This window comes from Halyomorpha halys, unplaced genomic scaffold (genome assembly GCF_000696795.3).
Source record: "Halyomorpha halys isolate HHAL.00 unplaced genomic scaffold, Hhal_1.1 Scaffold540.1, whole genome shotgun sequence".
Taxonomy (NCBI): Eukaryota; Metazoa; Arthropoda; class Insecta; order Hemiptera; family Pentatomidae; genus Halyomorpha; species Halyomorpha halys.
Window position 1 is genome coordinate 476,239 of NW_027114507.1, and position 24,342 is coordinate 500,580.

Sequence of the window (24,342 nt, forward strand, 5' to 3'; positions counted from 1 at the left end):
TAAAATGCTATTTCCAAGAAGAAATTTTCAGCACATTGTCAATTCCCGAAATTTTTGGATTTTATTTTTATTTTTGGTATAATTAGAGTGAAAAGTGATTATTTTCTTGTAGTATGCTCATGCTCCCATAATACCATCAGATCACCCAAGGAGAAATGTAATTTATTGAAATCGCTTATTTAAAAAACTGTCACATAGTAAATTGTATAGAATTATTTAGAAAATATTTTTTTTAATAGTCAATTATTAGGTATTATTCCAATTAGGGATGTGAGATATTACAGTACCCCATTATAGAGGTATTTGAATACCTTAAAATGCCTCATAAAATACTCAGAGGTATTAATTAAATAAGTACTAAAAAAGATTAAAACCTTGTTTATCGATTATTTATAGCACAGAGGTGCTAGGTACATTTCCACTCACTTTACTAACAATAAAATTAATTCTTTTCACTTTTTAAGAAAATTAAAACTTACAGAAAAGTTGAAAAATTAATCCACACAAAAATCCAGAATTTTTTGTCTTTAAGTCCACCATAAATCAAGTATAAACGTAAAACCAAATTTCCTTTGGTTCTAGTGAAATATATTTAAAGATATGAGAAATCTTTTGTAAAGAAAACATGTTTTCTTTTTTTCTGACCGCGCTATGATAGATTCTGAAAAGGATTTCTCTAGCTTTCTCGAATTTCCGAGCAATGAGAACTTTCGCATTATATAACTTCGTTTTTGATAGTTAAAAATAAACTCTTCACTTGCAGCTATACGTTGATATTAACATGGTTGAGTGATTTTTTGTTATTTATATTTCTCTTTATGTTATCTTATGAACAAAACCTCTTCCGACTCCTAAAACCAAAGATAATGTTTATGAACTCCAATAGCCGTCATGGTATTTTATATGTTATAGTTGTTGCTATTTTATTTATAAATTTATTTTATAAATTATTGTTACCACCATTTTCTTTTACCGTAATTTATTTCCGTATTTGATGAAATAATATGCTATTAGTTAATAGTAGAGCAACTATGTTACTTGATAATCTATCAATATATATATGCACATAAATTTTATTTTAATGAAGGGTACGAAAGGAAAAAAAAAGATAATTTATCAGTAATAATACTTGATAATTGATCTGTAAAGTATATATAATACAAAAAGTATTATATATGTATGAAGTACTAATTTTATTTTATTGAAATTTTTCATCTTGATGATAAACTTAATAAATATTTATAGTAACTGTGTTTCTTTTTTTTTATTTTTTATTCGTAATGTTCATCGAATTATATACTTATAGATGTTTCATTGTGGAAAAGGAGCAGAGTAACTCAGTAAGAAACAGTGTTCCTATCTCCCGGGCCCGGATTCGAGTGGCACGAGTTCCCTTATTGAGGAAAAATCAGGCGGTCGAGCGTCACCACCTTACACTACCGTTGTATTAGAACAGTTGTTCCCAACCCCTATGCGTATGTATGCGGACAACAAGCCACTCATGTCCACTTCGGCTTGGAACTAAGTGGGATACATCTCACAAAATATTAGAAAATTAGGAGGCTTAATAGTTCATTTTGACTCACTCTTAATGTGGATTTACCAGTTAAGACCTTTCAGGTAGTTCTTACATATGAGGAAAGATAACAATTAAAATCGTTCTAACAATAAATTCTCACAAAAATATGTATTGCTGGTCCCCTCCAAAGTTCATCCGAAGGGGGACCACCAGTTAGGAACAAGAAATAGTGTTTCCTCAAAAAGTGTTGAACCAAAAAAAAAAATTTTTTAGATTAATTTTTATTAATATATTCTTGTTTGAGAGTGGTTTAGTTTATTTTAAAACAAATTTGATCCTTTTTTCTCAACTTTATTCTTTTCAAAACCTTCCAACGTTTCGACCCTCAGGTCATTTTCAAGGATACCTACAAACAGCTCCTTTTAATTATTTTTATAACAATTTCATTATTTCCTTCTCTTATATACTGATTTCTTTGGCCCTACCTTTACTTTGTTTTCATTTTCTCTTTTAAAATTCTTAAAAACGCCAACAACAAAGTAAAGGTATGGCCAAAGAAATCAGTATGTAAGTGAAGGAAATAATGAAATTGTTATAAAAATAATTAAAAGGACCTGTTTGTAGGTATCCTTGAAAATGACCTGAGGGTCGAAACGTTGGAAGGTTTTGAAAAGAATAAAGTTGAGAAAAAAATGATCAAATTTGTTTTTAAATAAAAAAAAATTTCTATTTATGTAAAGAAAATATTTAGAAATCTAAAACAAAAAAGTTTTTATGGATATGTGTTGTGCATTAATTAATATTAAGCGACATCAGGATGGTAGGTATACTATAAGTCAAAGGATAAGAACTTCCATTTATGTTTTTGTTTTTTTTCAATGAGCCCAACCGGAAGAACTATAAAACGCCTTTGGAATTTTCTTTTAGAGGAAGAATTAGAGACGTGAAACGAATGGGACATTGGATAAGATTTCATCTTTATCTCTCAAAACTGCTGTCATCGGGAATAGAGAGGACAGGGATGAGTAAGATGGAGAGGAATGCACCTTATCACATAAGTGCCAGGTTTGGTTGATCTGGTAATGGCTGGCTAAACGACGAGAAGGAGAGAAGAGGAAACCGGTTTGGGATGTTTTATTCTCATCCAAGAGCTAACTTATTACTATTCCATGCCCGGTAGCCACACCAATTACAATTGTATTTAATTCCTTTTCATTATAAAATCCTTCCTAATCACCCTAGCTACTACCAGTTCTAATCTAGTCTTAAATTCAAATCTTCTTTTTCATCGGCTATAAATTAGTCTCTTCCTATAGCTAGTCTCCCAAGATTAAAACTTTTTACTTTCTACCTCCATTTAAAGCATTCTTTCACTCTTTTTTGTATTTTTTTTTCTATCCTCTTCGTCCTTTTTTTTTCTTCTTCATCCCTGTCGTACCCTATAATCATAGTTTTGGTATGCTCCCCTCTCATTTCAGCCTTAATAACTTCTTTTTTGTAATTATCTCATGCATTGTACCTTCGGATAGTCCCCCAGGTTTCCAATAGAAAATATGAGCTTTTATATATTAATATAAAAAATAAAGTAAAGAAATAACTGGCGTGTTTATCAAAACCTTTTTATGAAATTCTCTGGCTTTTCGAGCTTATTTTATACGTATAATTTAATTAACCTCCCAACAAATAAAATATTATGAAGCCATAAACGATAAAAAAATTACTGGTTTCCAATAGAGGGAGGAAGTATTATGAGCTCCTGTTTTTTTATTTTTTAGGAAAAATAAACTTTATTTATTGATAGATATTACAATCTGCCACACCGTTGTAGGTAATAGTGATGAATAATCACATTCATACTAAAATAATGAGCTCCTGTAACAATATCGATTGTGGTTTATTATGAAAAAAAAAATCAATAAACATACCTTTTGACACGTCATATTTATATACTCTAATGTAAACTTATTATCACTGAAAATTTCGCGGTTCAAACAACAATTCTCTGATTTTTCTAGGCTCCGATAAATACACTGCGTATATGATTAATTTCTAATAAAACATGAGGTATAAATTTTACGGAATAACCAAAAACATACTTTTTCGATATTCTTAAACGAATATTAAAATTAAAATCAAAAAGTTATTTCAAAAATTGTATTTTCGGATTTAATGACCTCTCAAAATTTAAAAATTTTGTATTACCAATACGTTGAAAAATAATACAATATGCAAAACCATACCAAAATAAATTAAATAAAAATAATTTCCAAAACTACAATAAAAATTGATACAATTATAAAAGAGGGCCGCCCATAGTTCAGTGGTGAAGACACCGTCTTACCAATTTGATGTCTATTGGCGGTACCGGTACGTATCCAGCTTTAGGGCGTTGACTTTTTTCATTAAGTAGTGGTCCCACAAAATGAAAAACTTTGAACCCCCCAACCATGGTTAGGCAGGCTCCCATCCCATACTGGCGTATTGGGTTCCAATGGGTGTCTTGGCCGGAAAAAAAAAATATGAAAAAACAATAAGAAGTTTATAAGGAATTTGCTGTGTAATTGATTGAATTTTTAAACTGATACCCTGCCTGTATGATTAATTTCTAATAAAATATGCGCTATGATTTTGATAGTATAATATAGATAAGAGACCCAAAAATATACTTTACCGAGATTCTTGAAGATTCCATTGAAGATTCTTGAAAGTCCGCAAACGTTATAACTCATATTTTATTAGAAATTAACTATACAGAAAGGGCATATACTGTACCAGGAAAACTAAAATAATATAGATATATATAGTATTTTAGTTTTCCTGGTACAGTATATGCCCTTTCTGTATAGTTAATTTCTAATAAAATATGAGTTATAACGTTTGCGGACTTTTATAAATATGAGATCAAAAACAATATTTTTTCTCAAAAGAAATCAGGAATTGGAAAATTGTTTATTTTTAATACGCTGTAAAATAATAAAATATAAAAAAAAATAATTTTCAAAGTATAATAAAAAATTATTTAAAAAAAAATTAAATAAGACAATAAAAACAATTATTTTATTAAGAATTTTTCAATTTATCAATAAAAATGTACCATAAATAGCTAATATTTTTTTCTCAATTGAACTTTAAGAACATGAATAAAGAACTTTAATGACACTCTTCTCCGAGCTTATGGTGTTTTAAAGATGTGGTAAGGTGTTATAGAAATATTTTTTACTCCGTACTTGATGAACTAAATACCATTAAATCTAAAAATATTCAACGTAATCACGCTTTAATGGAAAACTCGTTATCTCTACTGCTCAATTAAAAAAAAAATATGTAGCATAATTCAAAATTTATTAACAAGTTATCTGAGAAAATGTAAACTGTCTATGCAAATGCCATTATGTTGATCGAAGGGGATACTGCGTGCCCGGCTTTCCTCGGCCATTCAATCGTCAACCAGGGCCATGAAAAAAACAAAAAAAAACAAGAAAAAAGCTATTATATACGGCAACAGAGAGAAAGTCAAACGTGTAAGAATTCGGAGCTAAAATTTTTACTTGGTCGTTCACCCTAGGGCCTGGAGAGGGCGCTGGAATCCAGTCGTTATATAAACGGATAATAGGACTCTCTCGGCCTTTTGTTTGTATGCTGGCATCTCCTATCTGCTTCATCACTGGGGTTGTCCGTGCCCTCTTGTAAGCCGGGCAAATCATTCAGCCTTCTATATAGCTCACATGCCATCAGGGATATTTATTAACATATACAAACTATATAAAAAAAAAGTTATAAAATATCTTAATATATTACTGAAATTAATAATAGTCGATCGCCTAAATCCCCATTATTATTGCTAAATTCTGGAATTCCTTACAAACATTAGAAACCCGCTTACACTAAACATTTTTTTTTAAAAATAATTTCTCAAATATTGGTGTACATATAAAATGTTTATTGCAAAGAAGTAATCCTTCTTGATTTATTTCTAGTAAAGCTATGGGTAAACATTTTGACAATAATATATATATTTTGCACATTATTCTAACAATTATCAATTAAACAAAAAACGTTTCATTTAATAGGGGTATTCATGATCTTTAGTTTAACATGTTAAAGCGTGTTAAATGGAAAATCTTATTTTAAAATAAATAATTTAAATTCTATCCATTATAGTCTCAAAACCTTATTTCTCTTATAAGTCCGACGTTTCGGCCATCTTCAGCGACAAGGTACTTAATACAACTTTGAACTTATATAATTTATATAAACAAACAACAAATTGTTGTGATAAAAGTTTAAGGAATAGTGTCTGGGATAAATGATTTTGTTTTAAGTGAATATTTGACTAATTAGAAATTGACGTTTTTGACCTGGGCAGTATAGCCTGCATGGAGTTAGAGTTTTTTAAATTATATAGTTTCAAAATTGTATTAAGTAGATTGTCCCAGAAGATGGCCGGATTAGCCGAAACGTCGGACTTATAAGAGAAATAAAAGGTTTTGAGACTATAATGAATAAACTTTGAATTATTTATTTTTAAATAATATATATATTTTGTACATTATTCTAACAATTATCAATTATACGAAAAACGTTTCATTTAATAGGGGTATTCATGATCTTTAGTTTAACATCTTAAAGAGTACTAATTGGAAAAACTTATGTTAAATGGAGAAATATTTCCTTCTTTTGCCATGTTAAAACGATATAACATGTAACATGGCTGAGAGTCTGTTACTAGGTCTGTTAAATGGAGAGTGACGTCACGAAACAGACTAGCTGAGCTTAGTCTAGTAGTCGTGTTAGGTTACTTACTCGTAGTTTGTTTTTTCTTTTGTCTTGTGTTTTGGACTTTTTAAAAAATACAATCAGTAGCCAAACTTTTACACTTCTACATTTCACTTATGTAAGGCATGTTATAATAAATTACTGTAATCAAAACTTAGAAGTAAACAATAAGGAAGGGAAGGTTACTACACAAGTTGCTCAGAAAATCCTCTAGAAGCTCTTGTGCATTTAACATGACTTTAAATAGGGCTCCTCACAATCCTATATTTATAATATTTAACATGGTAAAATATTTTACATTTAACACAATATCATGAATACCCCTATTGATTTCTTACCCGAAGAAACGGAATCCTGATTTATGTTTTAAATTTTATCTACAGCCTCTTTGAAACACATCTATTTCTTAACCCACTAAATTTTCGATCTACTGCACCATTGGAAAAAAATATCTTTTTTCAAATAAATACCAGTATTTTTTTTTTTGACAATTAAAATAATAAAATGTTCGAAAAAAAGCTAATTTTTATGAATCGTGTCGATGTCTAAATATTCCACGCCTTGTAGCATACTTAACCTAGTTTTGGTTATTTTCTCATATGCTACTTCTTCATTATTCTTTTATCTACTTATTCATTGTTTTGATATGTGCTATTGTTTTGCCCCCACTCTACAATTACAACCGATTACTTAAATTCTGTATTATGGGCACACTATCAAAACAAGGACTGACTGACGTAGAAGAGTGGGCCGGTAAATTTTTTTCGATGAAAATTTCACTTTTTCTTAAAAAAAAAAAAATTGTTCGCCTACTTAATTGGAAGCGTCTGTTGGTTTTTGTACTTTTTTTTTTTACATTTAAACTTGTTTGATACAGCATTTTAAACCTTACAGAGGCAGAAAACGATGGTAGTATAAAAATTGCTAAAATTATATAAAATATTTTTCTCTGTTCCTGAGCACGAGACCTTCCGATGCTTTGTGGAAATTTTTAGACCCAGTAAAAAAAAAAAGTTTAATTGAAACTAACATTCACTCGTTTATAACATCCTTGTTCAATTCGGGGTTAAATTACGATCGTTCTTTTTGTATTAGTGATATATACTTCAGTAGAACTTCCTGTTATATATGCAAATACGGTAAATTTTTTTGTTACTGTGTATAGATGATTTACCGTATATGAATTTAGGAGATGGCCAGATCTGCGATGAAGAATAACAATATTTGAAAACTATTTTTGTTTTTCTTGTTCGCAGCCCTCACCATCTTCTCCTGAGATTGTTTTGTTTTCCTATTGTATATTTATTCTAAAATAATTTATTTATATATTTTACCTGATTATTAATCACATGATTTTAGAGTATTTAAATTATTTTTACTCCACTATCTTATCGAACTAGCTTTAAAGCACACATGGTGGTGATAGCATGATGTGTAAGGTGGTGTTAGATAAAACCAAAAAAATTTATTTTTTTGTTAAGATAATTTATAAGTTATAATTTGCAATAGTTGAAACTTGGATGAAGTTTAAAAAACGTAAAATGTTCTACTACTTTCTTTTTTTACGAAAAAAAAATCGTAGAACTAAAACCTTTTGGTTTTTTTTAAGTACATAATTTAAAAATCCCATATAGGGTCTTTAGGAAGAAATACATAAAAAAAATGTTTGTTCTATAATTTTGTATTAACAAAATTTAATTAATGCGTTTGAATTATTTTTCCTTCCTAATCAGAATTTTCATTGAAAGTGCTCTCACACACTTGAAATTAATACAATATAGTTAAAATGTTTAATTTAAACGAATCATAAATATTTTGCAGCAGTCAATTGATTATGCTTGAAAATTACTGTATATGGGTTCAATTTTCTAATATACCTTCCAAGGGTATAATTTCTTTGATACTATTTCAGCCATTGTTATCATTATACTTACATAATTTACGATGAAAAACACAGAATATAGTTTTTATAGTTACATTCCGAGTTATACAACTAGATAAGTTCTCGGAATTCTGCCTTAATTGCTAGTTCTGATTTCCACATACTCTCAATTTTAATTTCCTCGACGACTTCATTGGAATGAATTAATAGATATCTTTTTACACGACCGCACTTAGCTTTGAGGTCGCCATTATGAATTATACAGTAGTTACATAAGAAGCTGGGTACCAGCCCCATCATTGCGGAACTATCCAATAGCAAGTTGGCTAACCATAAGTGGAATATAACCAGGCTATTTAGCCAACCACGCGCTGTGACAAATTCGAACCGCATACCAAAGCCATTATTATTACTGAGCGATTTTCGCGCGTGCCTACTCAAACTCATATTAACAGGATGGCCTTATTCGAGGTCCCTACCCGTTACTGCAAAAACACAATGTGTATTTGTTGTGGGGTTATCCATGGTTAAATTGGAAATTTAACAATTTTCTAAAAGTAAAAAATGTATAGAAAAAAAACCTAAATCTTATTTAATAGTTGTTGGCACTAAAGTTGCCCAATTACTTGATTTTTAATTAAATTAAGAAATATTCATTTTTGCATTTGCTGTTAAAATATAGTGATATAGGACCAAATTTGTCTCTTGATGTCTAAAACGTAAGATGCGTGTGAAATTATTCCAATCTGAGACATACATTTTTTTTTTTTGTTCCTCCATGAATAGAAAGCTTCAATTACGAAGAAAGAAAAATTTGGATATAACTTATAAAACATTCTAAAAGATGTTGGTAGGTTCTTTTTTGTATATTTGGATATTAATCAAGAAAATATGTTATCTCTGGTTGTTTTTTGTTTACTGTAAGAGTTTATTTCAAAATTTATTAGAATCACATGTAAACAGCATTAGGGTTTGCATATGATAACATTGTTGCATTCGTGATGGCAACAAAGTTACAATAAAATGAGAATGAAAATGATTGCATTTATTCTCAAGTTATATGAAGAAATCATAAAAGTAAAAAGAATAAGGTTACCTAAGAATTTTATAAAATTTCTTAATTTTAATATATCACTAAAAACGTAATATAATATGACTATATTATATAAATTAATAATATATATATACAATAATTCAACAAAAAAAATTATTTAACATAATTACCTCACATTTCATAACTAAACTAGTCTCCTTATTTAGTCTTAAGTGTAATAGTCACAATAATTATTATTTCTGTCGGTTTATTTTTAAATTAATAAATAAAATTTCATATACAAAAATAAGGATAAATCTAAAAACATTGTTTTAACAAGACTTTAATTAAGGTTGTCTTTACAATATTGATAACAAATAGGTTACAACTATGCTAATTATCTCCTACCTATATTTAACACAAAGATGAACATTAAGTTCTAAGTAGATGTTTAATTATTTATATTTCTAAGTGATTTATAATATCTATATAATGAACTTAAAGTTTTAGTGCCAGTCTTAAAATTAATTGCATGTTTTTAGTTATGTGTATTACTTCAGTAATTTTCCTATTTTTTGTATGATTGACTATATCAAAAATTCTTGAGTTTTTGAAATCAAAATTATGCTTAAGTTTAATTTGTATTGTAAAGAGTACCTCATGATGGGGCGATGGCCCTGAAAATTGGTTAATGGTATATATATATAATAAGGAAGAGTTTTTCACTACAACTCATTAAATAAGTGCAAACTCATCCAGTAATGAACCAATATTATAATAAAGATATTAATTTTTATTCTGTTCTTAGTTAAAAAACAATTACCGTTTCTGTTACAATGAAATTATTTTATAGATATAGTTAGAGATATAGTTATTAAGATATAGGTATAGAGTGGGGGATGATAGTGAGAGAGAAGAGAAGAGGCTACGTAGGGATAGGAATGCGACTCGGGATCTAGGAGTGGCCGTGGTGGGAGGGGTTTAGCACTCGGCGCTGGTATGCATGTAAATCATCTTGTCCGTCTGTCTGCTCCTCAATCCCAGCTCTCTTCCAACTTCTTCGGCTTCCGAACTTTATAAAGTTCTTCAAATGAACTCTGAATAGGTCTTGATGAAGCCCTGGGGACCATGGAATAACTCACTCCCAAGGCCGGCTGTTATTAGTTAGGTGGGAAAAGAGAACGTATTGAAAACCATATAATTATACTTTTTTTTTTTTTTTGAATCCGGTACTCACTGGTATATAATAGCCAACGTCGTTCCAAAATCCACGGAGGACTAACTCTTACAGGACATGCAAGATTATTATTATAGAAATGATAGATTTATTTATTGATAGATATTACAATCTGCCACACACTGAAAAATAACATAATGATAAAATAATATATACCATATTTACACAATCGACCTGAGGATCCCTGAGCCCACTCTATCCCCCACGTGTGAGGGGTAGAGCAGAGCTCAAAAGATCCCAGCGCATCCCTCTCGCCGCATCACTGGTAATGATCCAGTGGAGGCTGAATGCAAGATTAAAAACTGATACTGAGAAATGATCTACTTTATATTTTATAAACCCTTGAGAATTCAAGATAGTATAAACACTTTATAATTTGATTTAAAAATTATTTAACGCATTTTATAATATACATTCAATCTTCCTAATAATAACATAAATAAAAAAAAATTATAAATATCCGCAATATACCAAATAAATTTCGTTCCAAATAGTATAGCGACACTTGTACATTGCTCCTTCACTATTGAAAATGTAAATTCTCTGTTCAATCAGACGTAAATTGCTTCTAGCCTAAGGAGTAAAGTGAGTTTTTGGACCGTATCAGGAAAAAAACAAAAAAACTTTGGTTGGGCAAAAACAGGACTGCCTAATCAAGTACTGAACCGAATGGAGACTGGATATTTGTCCAACTTGAGGTTAATACTATATATATATATTTATATATATATAAGATTATGAGAACTATGAGAAGGTGGTCAGGGTTGTGGGTAGAGAACAGTAATAAGTAAAACTTGTTTTATTTCTATCAACCCCAAATTATTGTCCATCAGGTCTATGTAAAAAGAAAAAAGATGATCATAGTAAAGTAGGATAATAAAACAAAAAAATAATAAACCCCACAGTATAAAAATAAAATCACAAATAGTAATATGAGAAAATATAGGATTAAATAAGATACAGAATAATAAATTTTGGTTAACAAATAAATAGTTTTATCTACAATTTTGGTACCTTTATTCGGACTATCTCACTACAATCATAATATACGTGAAAATATATAATTGAACATGATAAAATAAAATGTAAAGTTATATAAATCAAAATATCAAGTAGTAAATAAACCATATTTAAATTAAAATATATTTAATCTACGGTCAACTTTATATATATTTATACTATTATAAATAGTGAATGAAATAAATTATTTTTCCAATATAGTTAGTGAACAAATATGTATTGCATTATTCTTGCTATTCGTAGTATTAGTGTCAATTAATCTAGATTTATTAAAATTTTTCAAAATGTCACTAACTATAACTCTTAAAATTAAAATAAATCTCTATTTTTGTTACGTAGTATCTTGTAAGAAAAGTTTTTCTCTTGTTTTAAGTTCTTTAATCTAGGTTGAGTATAAGACGCAATGAGAGGTTAGATATGTTAGTGAGCTAATAGACTTAACTGTTGAAAGCTTTGTGAAGACCAAGGTTGCCTCACCTATCCTAGAAGAAAATAGAATCGCTTTTACATAATTATACCGCCACGTACTATTATTTAAATCTATAGGCAGCAGGCTGAGCGCTTGTCCTATCTTAGTAAAGCAGGAATGTGTAGCCTCATTAAATCGTAAAGAGGCCTTATTATAAACTGTTATGTCTACATAGCAAGTTCTTTTGTATATCAGTGATACGAGAAATGCTGATTTTTTTTTTCTAAACTTTCCGTCCACAATTCAGGTTACCTTAAATGGTTATATCTGAAATTTCTCTTGCACCGAAACAGAATTGTATAACTACTAACTCTTTAGCGATACTTTCAGATTTTTATTTGTGTCACCCGAGTTACTAAGTAGTAAATTAATTGCTATCCCAAATATTAAGCTTACTCTCTAACCAAAATCAAGTTCTTAGGGCAAACATTTCTATATAAATTCAAATTCTTGTTTAAGTTGTCTGAACCGCTGCGGGTTCCTTGGAAGTTTGCTTCCTTATCGAGTTACCGAACAAGTTTCAACTCTACGCTTGAGGACTAGTACGCTTGCAATGAGCTCTTACCATACATCATTTTACCAATATCTACTTCAAGTTTAATATTCAATAAGGTTCTAAGTGTTCAATAATTAAGCGATCATTAAATAAATCTTGTGTGAACATTCTGTGCTCAAACTTTGAACAGGTATTAGGTATTCTAGGAATAGAATCGTTGTAATGTGAGGAGTGATTTAGTTTTTAGGAGATTGTTTTGGATTAATTTGCAAATAAGATTCCATCAATCCATACTTTTGTGTTTATCGTAAAAAAAAAAATCAAGTCATGTATCCCCTGTTTTTGTTTTGTGTATATTTCTTGTTTACATTTTATTGCCCGAATAACTCATGTGTGGACATGTGATGGACGATGGAAGCATACAATTGTACTGTTCAACGGTTGAATACTGTGGCAGCTTATTAGAAAATTATTACGTTTTATTTATTTTTTTTGTCAATGTTTGCCTGTATTTATTTTTTTTTAATAATTTATTTATTGTTATTTACAAGTGTATACACATATATACAACAAGTAAATTTGCTGTAGGTGACATAGTGACATGATACAAACATGTGGAGAATCTTCCCACTGATAGAACTCCAATAACATTTCTAGAGGAGAAGATCTCGAGGTCTTCTTTTCAGACGCGTAGGAGGATTTTAGGTAATGAAGGAGAAGCCAGGTTAGAAACAAGTGGATTTGGGTGGTTGAGAAGTTTGTTATGGAAGGAACAGTATCTGGTTCTGGCCAAATCGGCAACATATGGAACATTGAGGTCCTGATGGATGACTTAATTTGTGACAAAGTAAGGAGCATTTAGGATTTTACTAAGGATTTTGGACTGTAAGGACTGGATTTTGGAGGAATTTTATAGTTTAGTGGAGCCCCAAAGCTCAACTCCGTATGTCCAGATAGGCCTTATAATAGTCATTTTTAAATAATGAAAATATAATGTTAATATTTTATTTTGGAGAAAAGTCAAGACACTCTTGGTTCAATCAATTACACAATCTCCATTACCAATTTACTTGGAAGTCAACATATCCCTTGTTATGTTTGTATACAAGGAGCGACAAGAGATGACCGCAGTTCGGACAGGGATAAGTGACCGACAGGATTAGTGACCCGGATAGACACAAAGATATAGGAAGTAGGGAAGGTGGTGGGGAAGCCCGGTAGCCAGCCTTTCTACTCACCTCTATTATTTGTCTTAGCCGGGGTTGTACAGTCCCTCCTCGAACCGGTCCTGGAATCCGGGCACCGCTCCACACTCACCGGCAAAACTTAGTCCCCACGTGGGTCGCTCTCAACCGAGGGTATCCACTGATCGGCGTCGTCTCCTCCGGCGGGTTCTGGAGGCACATTTTTGTAACTGATCGGTTCTTTTGTCTTCAGATCATCGTTGGCTCTTCCGATCTGATGGATTTATATCAAAAAATAACCTCATTCCGATCCAAGAGATCAATGACCTGCCGTGATCGTTGAGCAAGTTCAGTATTAGATTGTAATGCAAAGTATTACAACAGACCTCAAGTAGGAACTTTTTCCGAAATTATATTACTAGGATTTATTAAATTTGTCATGAAATTCATGTAATATAATTTAACAGGTTCTATTTCTACTTTTAAAATAAAAATCTCATAAATCTTTGTAATTTAGTTTTTTACAATAATCGTACCATCACTTCCAAAGTTCAAAAAAAAAAAAAAAATTAATGCTTAAAATGTTATAAAATTATACAAATATTTTTATGATTTTTCAAACTGAAATTAATCAATGAAATTTGAAAAATATAAGCGGAACTAATAAGGTACCAAGGTTTCCCTAAACTGTCCTTTTTTTCTATTTAGTTTCTAATTTCTTGTTCGGGTCTATTTATCTACTTAAGTATTTTTTTTAAAATTTATAATATACCTATTGTGAATTAAATTTATATATTTCGGACAAAATTTATGTGTTTGAAGTCAATTATGTATCATTTTTCATATCAAATCTCCCAGAAATTTCTTCTTTTTTTTTTTTAAACATTTTTGGAAAAGTTATCATCCATCTCCAAGATATCTCTCTAACAGCATTTATAAGCAGTTTAGAAAAAAAATAATCCTGAATAATGTTTTACAACCATTATTTCAGTCTAAAATATATTCTCAAATCAGAAATATCCAAACTTTTCCGGCTTTTGATTGAATGGCTAATGAAAATAGCTACCGCTTTATCCCTCCTTAAAGACGTCCCTATTGTATTTCCAAGGAAGTAGAAATGGTCCGTAACTGTATTTTGTTATCAGGGAAATTCTCCAGAAACAGTATTTTTAGCTAATACTTGTAGCATATAATGGGTATATACATAAATGTGTGTGGTTTAGTTAGTAGATGAGGTTAAAAAAAATTTACAACTGATTTACGTATCCCATTGGATCCTGACTAAAAAGAACAGATATTCCTTTCCACCCATCTCACAACACTATGGAAATTCTTAAAGGTGCGTTTGCTCATTTGTCAAACTGTGGCAATTTTCCAGTGCGCAAGCGTATGAATGGGGTATTCATAGTGGCTGGTACAGACTTTCCTAACTTTATGGTCCACTTGATGTAGTATTGAATCTACCTAGTGGTAGATCTTTAGAAAAATTTGACTCACGGAACTATATCGGTAGTTTCAGTTGATAGTTGGGCAAAAATTCTGGCAAGCGTATGTATCCACACATTTGAATTTAATTTATTTGTGTTTATATATGTATTAATTTCTATTTATTGTGTAGTATTACATTGAGTAATTTCCTTCAGACATTGGTAACAGAGCTAAGAGAACTCATTCAAACCATATTTGCAGAGATGTTATTTCTAGTTAAAGATTTTATATTTTAAAATTCTATCAGTTGGATGTGAATAAAAATTGTCAATTGAATGTCAAAAAATAAGCTAATAAAAATACTGGAACGATAGTTCTTTGCCGATATTTATGTTTGTGTTTATTTATGTTTCCCTCTCTGGAACAGGAAAAAAAAACGTGCACATCCCGCATTTTGTTACTGTCTGTTTTGTAAGCGTTTTGGATTTCTTGCAAGTAAAAAACTTGTTGAAAAAAAATCCTTAAAATTTCTCGTTATATCACAGATTTGCTTTAATAGTGGTAAATCAGACTAACAAAATTTATATTATGTGTTGGACCTGTTCCAGAGATTATACAATAGTCTGGGGTTACACTGTGAAAACCCTACTAGCATTGCGAAACTTTGTAAAATAGATAACCTGAGCAAATCCTACGGTAGTACTTTTGAAACACATACAAATAAATAAAAAATTCATTTTTTGTCAGATGTGCCACTACTACACCAAACCAGCTATATTGTGTGTGTGTGAGAAGTGAGGAATTATCATCGATGATCTAACCGATGATAGAAATAACAAAAAAAAACCTACACTACACGCCAGAAAAACAAAACAAAAAAAACTGGACCATATTATTTGTTCGATTCGCTGATAAACGAGGTACAAAAGAATTTATTGGTCATAAATGAACTGAAATACAAGGCGTGCCAGCCGTTCTTCCTTTTGTAATAGGTCGAAGCGTTGCATGGTAACGATTTATCTTCTCCAGGTAGGCAATTATAAAAACTTAAAGACTTGGGGCTACCTGGCCTACACAATATCATCATTTCTCTACATCTACCTTGATCCATTTCATTCTCTCTCATACCTTTCCTTCGTTTCTTTTTTAAATCACTTGGATTGTAGGAAGATAGTAATAGAAAACTATTTGTTGTTTACCAACGTTTCGCCCCACTTTGTAGGGCTTCGTCAGTAATATTAATATACCTCACCTATACTATATCTACTTTACCTATCTGTTCTATTTTTTTACACCTATCACTTTGCTAGAGAGAGAGAGAGAAATACTTTATTTATCTATGCTGCCTAAATACATTAGGTTGCTATCTCACACAGTATACTTATCAATCCGTAATCGGACATATATAAATTACACATACATGATATAATCAGAAAAAAAAAGAGATACAATAATAAGATATAATAAACAACCCCCCCCCCCCTACAGTTTCCTTTTACAATTCATTTCGGTCTGTACTACAAATACAAATGTTTCATTCATTCCTATTTTTCTTTCTCATTTCTGCTCCTCCAATTTCACCCTTTCACAATTTTTCAATTCACCCGATCAACAAATTCGCTCTCTGGAATTCACCCTCCTAGATCCTCTTCAGTGACCCGCTTATAACAAATATAATGAATTATAAATATATAACAAATTTTAATGAATAGTCTCCTACAATGTATTAGTCTAGATCTGTATTTAGCACTTTTATCACACCTGGTTATATTTATTAGTAACTTTTTTCCAGTCCTCCTACATATATACTTCCTTATATTGTTATTATTAATTCTTTTTTATATAATTCTTTCTTTGTAACAATTGTTTTGGAATATTTTTATTTTAATGTTTTGCTAATTATAAAATGTATGTTTCTTGATTTTTCATTGAGCCATGTAAAGTGGAGCGAGAAGTTGGTTAACAATAAATAGTTTTCTTTTACTATTTTGATAATTTTATTGACCTCCGCCTGGACTTCCTACCATCTACTTCATATGGTCAACTATCTTCTTCCAATACGAATTTACTTAAAATTTTTTTCAAATATTTTTTAATAAATAGAGATAGTGAGATAATTAATTATAGTACTGTTCTAATTTTTCTAAATCCGACAATAAAATGCGTTCACAATATCAGGTCTCCTAACATGATACTATCATATGAAGAGGTGATGAAATTAGTGTATGATTTCTCTTCCCGTCAATGCCTGAAGGACGATAAACAGAATGCAATGATGTGACTATGAATCCCTTGCCTTCTATTGATTTCATTACCTGGGAGAGGAAATAATTTAACCTGAATATTAGATCAAATCCTCAGGACTTAATAGTAGGAAGATAGTCCGGGTGGCGGTCAATAAAGGTATTAAAATAGTAAAAGAAAACTATTTATTGTTAACCAACGATTCGTCCCACTTTGTAGGGCTTCGTCAGAGCTGTCAGATTAAAATAGAAATATCAACTGAACTCTATCTCAATCTTCCTCCAATCTATTGTTCCTACTATCTTCTTCCAATATGAATCCTCAGGACTTAATAACAGAGGGGCTCTTGCAAAAGATTCACTTGAGTCGTGGTTAGGAGATGGATTTTCCACCCCACTATAAAATAATCCACAGAACGTACTCTGTTCTAACCAGAATTAACTTTAAGAACATTTTGAATGTATAAACAGGATAAGATGGAAGTTTATTATTCACGTTCCCTTCCATGTTTCAACTAAATTGATGATCTGCAATTGCTAAATTTTAATTAATTTTTAAATGCTTTTAACGTTAATAATTGTTAGCTCTTTCCATTTTTAGTTGATTTTAGGCGAAAGTTAAGATGGACCGATAAAACTTTTCTATTGTTTTGTATGTTTCGGGCAAACAAGCCATCCTCAGGTACAAGGATACAAGGATTTATTATTATACTATTGAAATAAATATAAAAATGAGTTTAAAGGTATCAAAATTAAATGATATTAAACTATCACTACACCACATAATTCCATTTTAATGTTTGACTCGAACTTACCATTGCCATTGCTATCTTTTCATTAAATATTCACAATTAACAAATAATATGAAAATTGAATGAATATAATTCTTATTTCATAATTATAATATAATACTTATTTAACAATTATGAATCCTTGCTAATTGTACCTGAGGATGACTTGTAATTTCGGCCTTACAACGTCTTAAACCAATAATGAAATATTGGTGAAGTTTTATCAACCCATATCAACTTAATTCAGTTAATTTTATCTACAATTAAAATGGACTTATTGTACATTATAATATAAAATAACATAATTGTAGTGTTATTGTTTGAATCGTTTCACTTCCTCTCTGCCTTTGCATTCATGAAGGAAATGAAAAAACATTGATGTCTTCGAAATCGATAATTTCCACTCGAATATTACGTTTCAGACATCAAACAATTTGGTTCCATGTCTATCAGTTTAGTAAGCTGTAGTTAGGTTTGTGTTTGGGCATAGTCCGTTTTAGGGATTGTGCGGGTTGATACATAGTAGGTCCTGTATAAATTTTATCTGAGTACTTCCATCGTTTGCGCATGCGTAGACGTATTTTTCTCAGAACATCTATATTTCGAAACCCTTCGTCCGATTTGGGCTAAATTTGATGGAAAATTGGGGATTTGTTTAAGCTATCCTCAGTACCAATTTTATCTGATTCCGCGTACTGTTTTGAAACGACGAAAAAATCTTTTTTTTTTTTTGAAAATGAGAGAATTGCCTTTATTTAATCATGCTGCCCAAATAAATTGGATTCCTATAATACACAGCATAGCAATCAATCTGTGATCGGACATATATATACTACTTATATTTACATGATATAACAAAAAAAATGTCTACCTTTTTCCTTTTTTTTTTTTTTCTATTTAACAATTTTATTCAACATTGGCTCTTCCCGTCAAATAAAATCTTAGGCAACAAATCACTAATCTTGTAATAAAATGCAATCACCAACCCAATATTCATAAAACGAAAGACAAATTAAATAATGTAGTATAAAACAATTTTAAACTATTATTATATAAATGACATGGTTTCAATAGGGAAATTGAAAATAAGACAATTATGTGGATTGTAAAGGTGCGTGTGTATAGGCCAATTGTCTTGAAACGTTGTACAATGAAAAATATATAATAGGTTGGAAGATTATTGATTGACCGTGTGTAGAGATGAAAAGAATATGGTCCGGGTGCGGTAAAAAAAAACTCAAATAGTAGAATTATACTATTTTATTGAGCCAAATAAAATAGTATAATTCTACTATTTGAGTTTTTTTTTACCGCACCCGGACCATATTCTTTTCATATAATAGGTTATATTCATTTTTGAAGTTTTTTCACCGCAACAATTAAAAAAAATTAATGTTAAAAAGAAATTTCCTGATAATGCAATTTTTCGAAGGAAAGTAAGGTGATAAGTTCGTTATTTGAAAAAACAAAACAGACACTCAGTCAAGAACATACATTGAACTATCCAAGGTAAAATGTTTTTTTTAAGCAGTAAATTGAAAATTGAAGGGGGTTCATTAAAATCTTGGATGCCGGACAAATTACCACCATTCTTAGTTTTCAAAGCAAACAATTGAGCTTACAGTTGATGGTCCATTCCGTGAAGAGGGATGGTCAAATGGAAATAAATAAGAGAGGAAAAAAATCAGGTTTGAAGACGGTAGCAAGAGTGGGTTAAGCCAGGTAGCCAGGAGTCACAGTTTTTTTAATTCCCCCTCCATTCCCCTACCCCTGGCCCCGCCCGCTATGATATATTATTGTGTTGGATCGCACTACCTTTGTAAAAGCCCTATAAATTTGTTGTAGCTTTATTTATTATGGGTGAAATAAACTGGTCGTAATTATCTTATACATTATTTTCCTTTATAGCTTTCGAATAATAGGCTAATGTAATCGTTATGTTGGCATAGTATTAATATATCATTTTATACTCAAAATTTTATTATTATTTTTTGAAAGTATATTCTTATCCTCATTAGTGAATAATTAAGTCTGAGTGAGCAATTTATGTTTCTGCAAAGAATTCTATTTTTAATGATTGGAGAAGTTTGTCAGGGGGTGCGGTCAGCAAAGAACAACATAAATAAACAAAACCCTATTTATTTATTTTATGCCGACGTTTCGACCTGAGTTTCAGGTCTTCATCAGGGGTTGTGGCGTAGAAGGTAAGCGTGTAACTGATTGAAACGTCGGCATAAAATAAATAAATATGGTTTTGTTTATTTATGTTGTTCTTTGCAGACCGCACCCCCCGACAAACTTCTCCAATCATTAATCTAAGGTCAACTATCTACACTTCATTAATTCTATTTTTATGTTTTCAATTTTATGTATAATAAACGAATTCAAAATGTTTTGTCTTGCTTTTTTGCCGGTTCATCTGTAATCTTTGATCATTAGGACAACCCTACTATATTTTTCTTTTTTATGACATGCAGTAAATTTATTTAGTTGCTTTACAAAGACTACTTCAGAAGTTAAAACTTTATAAATAAAGGAATAAATGTTTTATGCACAGCTCTTTGATACGCTATTCAATTTTGAAGTTCATCCTAATTTCTATCAGGGTCCAAGACTGTTAGGAAAACCGAAACATTACATCTGGGCTCTGCTTCATAAAAAAGTAATACTATTAGTTGTATAAAAAAAAAAAAAGCAGTAACAGTAAGGATTAATTACATAGGACTGGAGGGAACGTTCAAATGCTTTACCTAGTGTTCTCCTGGTTTCATCCTTCAATATTTTTTTAAACAAAATTTTCAGTTGAACATCATTGTTAACTTCTCTACCATTTGGTAGGTTGTTATTTCTAGTCACAAGCTAATAGATGCAGCAGAAATATCAATTCCGATTAAAGATATAACTGCATAGTTTTTCCACAGGACCCTTCCTTTTAATCCAATCCTAGGAAATAGCCAAGTGTACACGAAATTCTATTGAAATTAAAGGAATGATACTCTGCTCATAAACGCTGGCCACTATCGAATCGCGTCTTTGTTGTTTTGTTTGATTGACGTACACCTCCTCATAGTAAAATGAAATGTTGATCCTTCATTATTAGAATGAGTCCGTCACTTCTGTGCTTTCAGTTACTCGGAGGAAACTGGGTCAAGATGGTTTAAATATCTATTCCCTCAAGGAGTGAGATAAGGTATTGCTATTTTTGTATGATTCTATGCTTGAACTAGACCAAAAAGGAAAAACTGACTCGATATGAAGTGAGGAATCTAGTATGATCCGCCTAGGACGAGACCACTTGGGATTAGAGGATGGGACAGTGGACAGTGGAGTACTGAGGTGCCAACACAAAGCTGGACAGTGAATGGAAGGCGGACCAACCGGATTGAGATGTGTCAGTCATTCATAAAAACCGGAGAGGGGATCACAGCTCCTTTCCAACCATGACCAATTCCTTCAATCCTTTTCTACTTTTTACCGCTTCCTCTCCTATTGTAAACAACCGCTGCCTTCTCAATAAGCAATCCATTATCTGCTAATAAAGTTCATCATTAATTCTGCCTTCCTGATCTGTCGAGTAAGTTCTCGTTGAATCAAGGGTCATGGAGTTGGAATAGTTAATAAGAAATAATGTTAAATTAGGATTAAATATGCAAATAGCAATTTATAATCGATAATATGTTGATATATGTTCTTATCTTTTCTTATCTTTCTTTTACCCCCTTCTCCTTCTCTATTCTCTTCTTATTTCTCCTTACCCACGTTATTAGTTATATTCACCTCATATATCACCTAATATTATCGTCATGTTCTCTATTCCATTCTTTTGTCTAATTCCACCTTATATTTTATCTCTTTATTCTAATATGATACTTACATATTTCATTAGTTATATATATATTTTTTTTCATTCCATAACTTTAATTTTTTTAATTATTATTAATTTAAAATATTCATATTTCTTTGTTTGTTTGCATTATAAAACTCTATAATTTTTATTTCCTTGATTATATTATTCTACTTACATATTTAATTACCTACACAAACGTTTTATGTTCCACTTCTTTCATCGCTTTATTTTTATTAATTTTCATTCTGTATAACTATTTACTCGTATCATTTTGTTTATATTTTCTCTTTTTGTTTATTTTATTTTTTTTTTTTTTTTTGCAATCATTGGTTGTTATCTTGTTCTCTGTTCATAGCCCTGATGAAGGCTAGAAACTCTGTCCGAAACGTTGGCATTATTAAATAAGTCACCTTATTTGTGTTATTTACAGGCAGCACCCATCATCTCCAATATGTTGAAACATATTTTATTTTGTTAATTTTGTCATATATTTACAAAAAATGGTAATGAGGATCAGAGAGCACATTCACACCATATTTACATAATTATAAAATAAATAACAAATTAAGACATAGGAACAAAAATTAATTTAAAGTAAAATAACATCTTAAACACAATAGTGATTTTTTTTTTCATACCCTCCTGTAATGATTTTAGTGGATATTTGGTACGTACATATAGGAGGTATGCTATATGTATAGCTGGGTGTTAAGGATACCTTGGATTGCCTTTTGGCAAGACACAATAGTGAAACATCTATAGTCTCATTTCTTCACTCATTCCTCATAAACATCTCGGGATTAAAAAATTTTAAAAATGGAGTCACGTTTCATAAAATGGATGTCTGACTTTTAATTATTTAAAAACAATTATAGAATGTAATTATAAAATTATTTTCAACTTTGTGAACAATTATACGAATTCATAGAGTTTACATGAATGAAATTTCCATACACTTTTCTTTTTTTTTTTTTAAAGCTAAATGGATTTCTACTTGCTATATTTTATTTTTTAAACAATTAATGTAATTTAATATGATCTCAAGGTTAGCTTATTTTCATGTTGGAACTACACATGTAAGAGTTGAAACATTAAAATTAACAAACATGGAGATGAACTGATTGGTTACTGGTTTTTTATTTTGTAGATAACTTAGCCGAGTGAGTATACTGGCTATGTGCTAACTTACACCTTAAAATATCTATCTACTATACAACTGTATTTTTTCAAATCCAATTTTTGAATTATATAAAATGATATACATCACTTTCCACAAGAATTTGTTTTCAAATAGAACGCAATCCACATGGGAAATCCCATCTCCTTATAATGATTAAACAAAAACAAGATACTGAGAATTGGCAACTTTTTATAAAAAGTAAAAATAATAGTAACTATTATGTATAATGTTTAACAATTATTCAATATGACCAATTCATTGCAATCAAAATGTTAATTTATTTATTTATTTTTTAATCAAGTACTGAGTTATAGAAATATTTTAATATTCTCTTCATTATATTAAAACAATTCAGCCAAACGTATTATGACTTCCCCATTCTCTAAATATTATTAGAACCCAGTTCTGAAAGTTCAGACGTATAAAATACTTTATTTATTTATTTTTCCTTTAAGTAATGTGTTTATTTATTTGAAGTAACATTATGTCGATTTTCCTTTTAGATGGCGAATACATATTCGTTGAACCTGACTACAAATTATCAAAATATGCTCCGAAAAGTTGGAGGTCTTCATCAACAAATGTAAGTTATTGATTGACAATCCACATTATTAATAGATAACCTAGAGTTAATTAAACTGAAACATAGTTATCCTGAATAAACGTTTTCATTACAGCGTACTCTTAAAAAAAAAAAAAAAAGTAACAATAATATACAAAATATTGTTATACTTAAATAACATATGTTAGATGGAACATCTCACTAAAATTCACGTGTGGTAGTTTTTAAATCGATTGTTTGAGTTACTTGGATAAAAAAATATTTTGCACTCTGTTAATTAACTTTTTAAAAAAATCCCAAATAAATTTTATATAATAAATTGAATCATAAATTTGTTTAGGCGCTCTTCATATTTAATATATATTAAAATGTGATTATATATTTAATAAAGTCTCTTCTGTTCCTTACCTCTAATGAAAAAAAAAAAAAATCTATTTTTAGTATTTCAAAGATAAAAAAAAACTATAAAAACAGTTTAAATAAATATTTAACGATGTATTGTCCTTATTTTCATATTTTGTGAAGCTTTGTAACAGTTTAAAATATTTTACCATTTTTTTTTTTTTGTTTAAATGAGCTTAGGTCCTAGCTTTAGGCTTTAGTAACTGTTAAATAAAAATAATCGTTACGTTAAAAAAAGAACTATAAAAAGTATCCTGATTGTCATGTTCTTAA

General features: G+C 30.1%; 1 protein-coding gene across 1 annotated transcript in view; it reads left to right on the forward strand.

Annotated features, from left to right (window-relative positions):
- Positions 1-24,342, forward strand: part of ex (expanded) — an 89,928-nt gene that overhangs the window by 51,232 nt on the left and 14,354 nt on the right. Inside the window, exon 4 of the mRNA XM_014425875.2 lies at positions 23,609-23,688. Within this exon, the coding sequence (XP_014281361.1) occupies positions 23,609-23,688 (80 nt within the window). The remainder of the gene's footprint in view (positions 1-23,608; positions 23,689-24,342) is intronic.